The sequence below is a fragment of the Ailuropoda melanoleuca genome, chromosome 13, assembly GCF_002007445.2.
Source record: "Ailuropoda melanoleuca isolate Jingjing chromosome 13, ASM200744v2, whole genome shotgun sequence".
NCBI lineage: Eukaryota > Metazoa > Chordata > Mammalia > Carnivora > Ursidae > Ailuropoda > Ailuropoda melanoleuca.
The window spans coordinates 20305987-20312527 of NC_048230.1; the positions used below are offsets into that span (position 1 = coordinate 20305987).

A 6541-nucleotide genomic window follows, 5' to 3' on the forward strand; every position below is an offset into this window, starting at 1 on the left:
AGGGACGCTGTGGGGGGGAGCGGGAGGCCAGGAGCAAGGGGCATCTGTCCTCTGCACCCAGAGGCCATCTGCTTCACAATCGAGCCACTTGCCCTCCTTCCTGGTAGCAAGATGGAGCCACCCAGACTCCGCTAGACATATGAGTGCTAAAGATAAAAATACTCGAAGGACACATGCCTTCTGCGAACTCCTTTGCTAAATGCGCCGTTCTTTGGGAGCCACAGCGTCACTCCACCAGCTCGCCCAAGCCTGCCCTGCTCATGCGCAGAAGCGGGGACCATGCGGTCCGGAGCACCGCCCCGCGTGTGAGGGCATGAGCTTGCGCACGCAGGTGCGTCCTCGGAGCACACGCCTGCTGGCACCTGGCTTCTGCTGCGCGCACCCAGGGTGTGCGCACAGGGCGGGTGCTGGTGCCGTGGACTGCGTGCTTCTGTTTGTGTTTGGGTGTCTTTGGCGTGCTTGCCTTCTCGTGGGCGAGCTCCCGTGGGTGTGGGGGGCGCGGGGGTCTGTGCGCGTGTGCGCCCGGCTCTGGGCGCGGACCCGGGCTCTCCCGGTGCGCGTGCGGGGAGCCTGTGAGTCGGCGTGTGCGAGCGAGCGCGAGTGGGTGTGTTCCGGTGAGGAGCGGTGTGTCTGTCCTTACGGGTGCACCTGCGTGTGAGCTTGTGACCCGTGTGTCCTCCGGGGTCGCCCAGGCGTGTGCACCGACCGACGTGCCCGTGCTCAGAGGTCAAGCTCTGAGAAAACAGATTCACACCGGCCCTACGGACCCCCTGGCAGCCGTGCCACCCGCACACACGTCCTGGGGACAGGACTGTGTTTTTGAATCTCTCACAGATGAGCTGACCTCTCTTTTTTTCACACGTCCTCGTACTTAATCATCCTTGTCCTAAGTGTCCCCGGCCTCGGCCATAACTGTCCTCCTCCGTCCTTGCCCGGTCTCCTGCCTTCCCTGGCTCACTGGTTTGTGGCTCTCTAGGCCCGCAAGAGGCCCTGGAAGGCAAGGGCTCCTGAGTCATCTGTATTTGGTAACAGCTGCATTATTACACCCTCATGGAGAGTGTCGTGTGCCTGAGCTGACTGAAGGCCCAGAGAAGTCCTGATGTAAAGAAACCTGATGAAGTTAGCACCATATAGGCTTTTCTGGAATCCTTTGGAACCTGATTTGAAATGATAAATGTGCTGGAATGGGCGCACATGCGGGGATGTCTGCAGGGCGCTAGAGAGATACCCCGTGTATACAGGCAGCCTCCAAGTCAGGGGGCGCTTCTCCCATACTGCATGAGTCCTCACCCTTGGCCTCAGGTCTCAAAGCTGGCGGCTGGGCAGCCACACCTTCTTGCCACCAGGCCCCACAGCCTGGCTGTCAGGGCGGAGGATGGCAGAGAAGCAGGTAGACGAAAGACCCGGCCATCCGTGCCAACCTTCCAGGACGAGAAGCCACGTTTCTGACTCCAGGTGCAGTGCCCTGCCTCTCAGCATTCGCCCCCCAGCCCAGGTGCCCATCCCTTCCTCAGCCCAACCTTCCAGCAGCCAAGATCTCCAAGTACAGTGGTCGCGGTGGCGGGGGGTGGGGTGGGGGGTGGGGGTGTGTGTGTGTGTGGAGAGCAGGGACTTCCAGCCAGTCCCACTCCTGATCTGACCACTGCTCCCAGAGAATCGGGCAGAGTCCAGGAGGCTCCCTGCTCTTCTCTCCCTCTCCCCCATAACATTGAAAGCAAGTGATACAAGAAGTACACGAACACAGTCTCTTTGTATGATTCAAATCATACAGAAGTAAAACCCAAAAGTCTCTTTAACCCCTCCCTCCCCAGTCCTGGTTCCTACCCCAGAGGTAACCACGTTAACAGTCCCATGTACACTCCCCATTTCTGCATTTATGGATTTTAAACAATACAAGTGGAACATACTCTGTATTTTTCTGTGACTCGCTTTTTAAAAAATATTTATTTCAGAGAGAGAGAGAAAGAGAGAGCAAGTATGAGCGGGGGGAGGGGCAGAGGGAGAAGCCAACTGCCTGCAGAGCGGGGAGCCAGATGGGGTGCTCAATCCCAGGACTCTGTGATCATGTCATGACCTGAATCTAAGGCAGATGTTTAACCTTCTGAGCCACCCAGGCACCCCTGTGACTTGCTTTTTAAAAAAAATTTAACGATCCCGTCCATGTCAATACATCTTAATCTATCCCATTATTGTTTTTTAATCATTTACATAGTATCCCAGAGTGTTGATGTTTCCCTCATTTGTTGGATTGCTCCCCACTGATAGACGTGTTCTTCCCCCCCCCTTTTTTTTTTTTTTTTTTTTTGCTATTCCAGAATCAACAATGGTGTAACAAACATCTTTGAACAGATCTCTGGGTGGGAGCATATGCGGGAAAATGGATTCCTACACCTGGCACACAGGAGTCAGAACCCGAGAAGAAAAGACCAGGGAGGAGGCCGAGGTTCCGAGTGGACCCCAAGCAGCTGCGATCACAAGATCACAACATCCCCAGCGAGGGCGGGCGCCCCAGGCCCGCCTTGTTGCACTCCCCTCCTTCCTCTCCCGGCCATGCCAGGCTCTCCCCCGCTCCGCTGCGGGGCGGTCCGGCCCCCACTCTCCGGCCTGCGGCCCCCGCGCGGCTGCAGAGCGCCCGCGCCTCAGAAGAACCAAAAAAAGCCGGCGCGTGGTGTGCGCGCGAGCGGCGCGGGGCCCTGGCGCTGCTGTTTTTAGTGTGCCTGGAGCCCAGAATATAGACTTAATCACCCCCAGGAAACGCGGCCATAATATTTTTGGTTGCATAAGCAAACTAAATTAGAAATCTGGAGCGCGTTCAAGACCTTTAGATGCGAGCGCGGGGGACCAGGGGAGAGACAGATGGGGATTAGGCGAGCTGAGCATCAGGAGAATAATTTCCTCTTTTAATTTGGGTTCCATCGACCAGGAAAGCAGCATTAACGGCCCAGTTACGTAACCGGCGCCAGGGCCCGCACGCATGAGCCGCCACAGCGAGCCGGACCGGCCCTCCGCCTCTGCACCTGCCGGCGGGCCGGACCTGCAAGGGCCCGCACTCAGCCGCCCCGGGGAGGCGGGCGCTGGAGAGCGCCAGTGAGTCGTCCAGAGCCACACATCTCGGAACTGGCCCTCGGGATCTGAACTCGGGGGCCTTGAAAGAGGCTCCCCAGGTCTTTGCGCAGAAGCGGAGTGTCCCACAGCCCTGCACGCTGGGGGAGCACTGAACGCAGCCTGAGGATGCCCACTGCAGGATTGTAGGCAATAATAGAAAAGTGGAACCTAGAAAATGTTGGATAGTGAGGAGAATGGGTGAATTGCCAGTGAATTACAGAGCATACAGGCTATGGCATGTTCTAGGGCAGCAAAGAAAACTGGGGTGATCGCTCCGTTCAGACATGGACGACTGTCCCAGACAGAACTGAGAAGAGAGCAAGTTGCGGAACACCACGAGCAGGACAGTCTGGTTTGTGTTAAAAAACAAACTGCATATCCCCACAGAACCGTCTCCACATCTGCAATGTACATGAAAGGGAATGCCTTTAAAAAGGGGGGGGGCACAAGGGTGGTTCAGGGCACTGATGGGGCAGTCCCCTTTGGAAGGAGGCAGGGCATAAAGGAAGGTCATGGGGAATTCGCATGTGACTCACACCAGAACGTGAACGTGTGTGCTTGTGTTATTTAGAAACAAACCCCCAAGGACGTGAAGGCTGGGGGTCATCTTGCAGATGGAAGCTGGACTTCGTCTCCAGCCAGCTTTGCAGAAAGCAAGAGGGAAGGTGTGGACGTGCCTTATGTTGGAGCAGGGAGGGTCTCAGAGGGGGTCTGGCCCAGCCCTTATGATCTGAACAGGGAAACCAACGCTGAGGCCAGGGGAGGGACCGGCCCCAGCCCCGCACACCAGCCCACAGCAGCCTCGTGGAGGCGGGAGCCATGGAGTGTTAGCCTGTGGTTTTGCTACCACCAAATTCTCAAAAATGCTGGGGTCAGGGTGGTATAGGAGAAGGAAGAAGGCAGGAAGGAACTAGGTCTCCACGGGGTGGGATAGGTGGGGAGCAATTGGACATCCATCCATCCAACCATCCCACAAACACGTCAAGGGCTATGGTGGATTTAAAGCAGGTCTGCAAATTCTTCAGCCCTCTTCCCGTTGGAAAGTGGGGGCTCTGTCTCTTCCCCTTGAATTGGGCTCACCTGAGTGATTCACTTGTAACCCCCAGAAAGCAGTGGAAGGCTGGGTGAGAAAAGACCGTGCAGCTTGCTCCTGGCTGTCTTGGGACACTTGCTTTGGGGGAAGCCAGACCGTGTCAGAAGGCTGGACACCGTGAGGCTGCCTCGCCGGAAAGACCACACGGAGCCCCATGGAGCCCCGGCCAAGCCCCGGCCAGCCGCCATCATCATTGGCAGCCGCGTGCATGCATCATCTGTTCGTCCCGACTCTAGAACCTTCAGATCGCAGCCCATGGCAGACCCCCAGTGAGAACTGCCTGGCTGAGAACTCCCCAATTCCGGATTCACAAAACCGTGCGCAAAATAGAAAGAGCAATTTTAAGCCACTAAGTGGTAGGGTGATTTGTTCCAAAGCAGTAAGATCTGAAAAGAGCGTTAGTCCACGCCAGGCCCTGCGCACAGAGGAGTAGAATGATGAATCAGCATGGTCTCTGCCCCCCATAAACTAACAATTTAATGGCGAAGCCGGACACATAAGCAGATAATTATAAAATAATGTGGTAAGCGCAAGGATGGAGTCATGCACGGGTAATACGGGAGCAGAGCTGGAGTCTGTAATCTAGGCTGGGTGGGGTCTGAAAAGTTTTCCTGGAGGAGGTGACATTGAACTGGCTTTGAAAGGTGAATAAGGGTTGTTGAGGTAAGAGGTGAGGTGAGGGAGGCGTTTCCTAGCAAGCCCCAGAGGGGAGAAATGGAATAATGCCAGCTGGGGGGAGGGGAGGACCGTGGGCAGGTGGCAAGGGTCCCGGATGGTGAGTGACTGCGCACCAGGTGGCCGCTGAGTTCATAGGTGAATGTGGTGTTAGGGGATGTGGGATGTTAGGGCCCTGGGGCTGCTCTTCTGCTGACACTGGCTGCGAAGGTGTAGGTGGGAGACCAGTGTGGTAACCAAGGGCCTGGTGATCTATGGTCAAAGTTCCCAGAATGTGTCCCGACAGGTGAGCCACAAGAAAGAGTAAGGAGAAAACTACAGAAGTCCAGGGACTTGGGTAGATTCAGATCCAAGAAACATTCATTTAATTCTTACTTGCGCCTGGGAGTATGTTCTTTTTTTTTCTTAAGATTTTATTTATTTATTTGACAGAGAGAGAGAGAGACAGCGAGAGAGGGAACACAAGCAGGGGGAGTGGGAGAGGGAGAAGCAGGCTCCCAGCAGAGCAGGGAGCCTGGTGCAGGGCTCGATCCCAGGACCCTGGGATCATGACCCAAGCCGAAGGCAGACGCTTAACGACTGAGCCACCCAGGCGCCCCGGGGGTATGTTCTACATAGATTATTCAATTTAATCCTTAGGCCAACCTTCATTGATTCAGCAAATAGTCCTTGAGCACCTACTGTATGCTAGGCTCTGGACTAGGTGCTGGGAACAAACATCCTGGTGATTAAGACAAACACTGTCCCTGCGCTCATGGAGCTTAGTGCGTAACGGAAGGCATTACCTCCACCTGACAGAAGCTCGGAGAGACCAAGGAACTTGTCCAAAGTCACACAGCTGGCAAAGGGTGAAGCCCCTCATCCAGGATGCTTCAGGGCACCGAGGCATGCAGCTGGCAGAGGAAAGGGTAAGGCTGGGGCTGGAAGGCAGAAGGCAGCCTGATTCTAGGGGCCTGGGTCTGCAGGGAGGCTGAGGAACCAGCAAGGTGACCTTGGGTTTGGCCAGAGCCCCGTCCTAGGGAACTTAGGCTCACTAGGACACAGAGAGGGCATCTCCCTGTTATCAGGAGGTGCATCTCGGGGCTGAAGTGGAGGTTTCAGGGGATGAGCAGGGCCCAGGGCACAGCTTGAGCACCTCCTTTTGATGATGTTGATGGTACCCCCTCCCCCAGGATCTACTATACACCGGGCTCTGCGCTAAATGCTTTCCACACTCCAGCTGTTTGATCCTCCCAGCAACCCCCTACTGGCCCATTTTACATGTGAGAACACTGAGACTCCTGGAGGTCAGGTAACCTGCCTGAGGCCGCACAGCCAGGTGGCAAAGCCACAGGAATGGACCCACCTGGCCACCCACACTGCCTCACACGGGAGCTGGTATGGGAACTGGCTGGAGACCAGAGCGCCTGGCTTGGAGGCCTGTGGGGAGACCAGGTACTAGCCACTACAGTGCCCAGCAGGCAGCCTGAGCCCGGCCATCCCCCTCCTTCTCCTCCCAACTCATGACTGCCGGACGTGGACTCTTCTTTCCAGCTCCTCTAAAGGAAAGGATCCAGGAGGTCACCTTGCAGGTGAGGAAATTGAGGCATAGGGAGAGCATGTTAATTGTCTAAGGTCACCGGCCAGTCGCTGCCAGAGCGTGTACACACACACACACTTCTTTTCCCA

At 56.1% G+C, this 6541-nt stretch overlaps 1 protein-coding gene across 1 annotated transcript in view; it reads left to right on the forward strand.

Moving 5' to 3' along the window:
* LOC117795734 overlaps positions 1–3178 on the forward strand; it is an 11529-nt gene extending 8351 nt beyond the window's left edge. The window contains exon 2 of the mRNA XM_034641523.1: positions 2316–3178. Coding sequence (XP_034497414.1) covers positions 2316–2712 — 397 coding nt within the window. The 3' untranslated portion in view covers positions 2713–3178. The remainder of the gene's footprint in view (positions 1–2315) is intronic.
* Positions 3179–6541: the final 3363 nt, after the last annotated feature.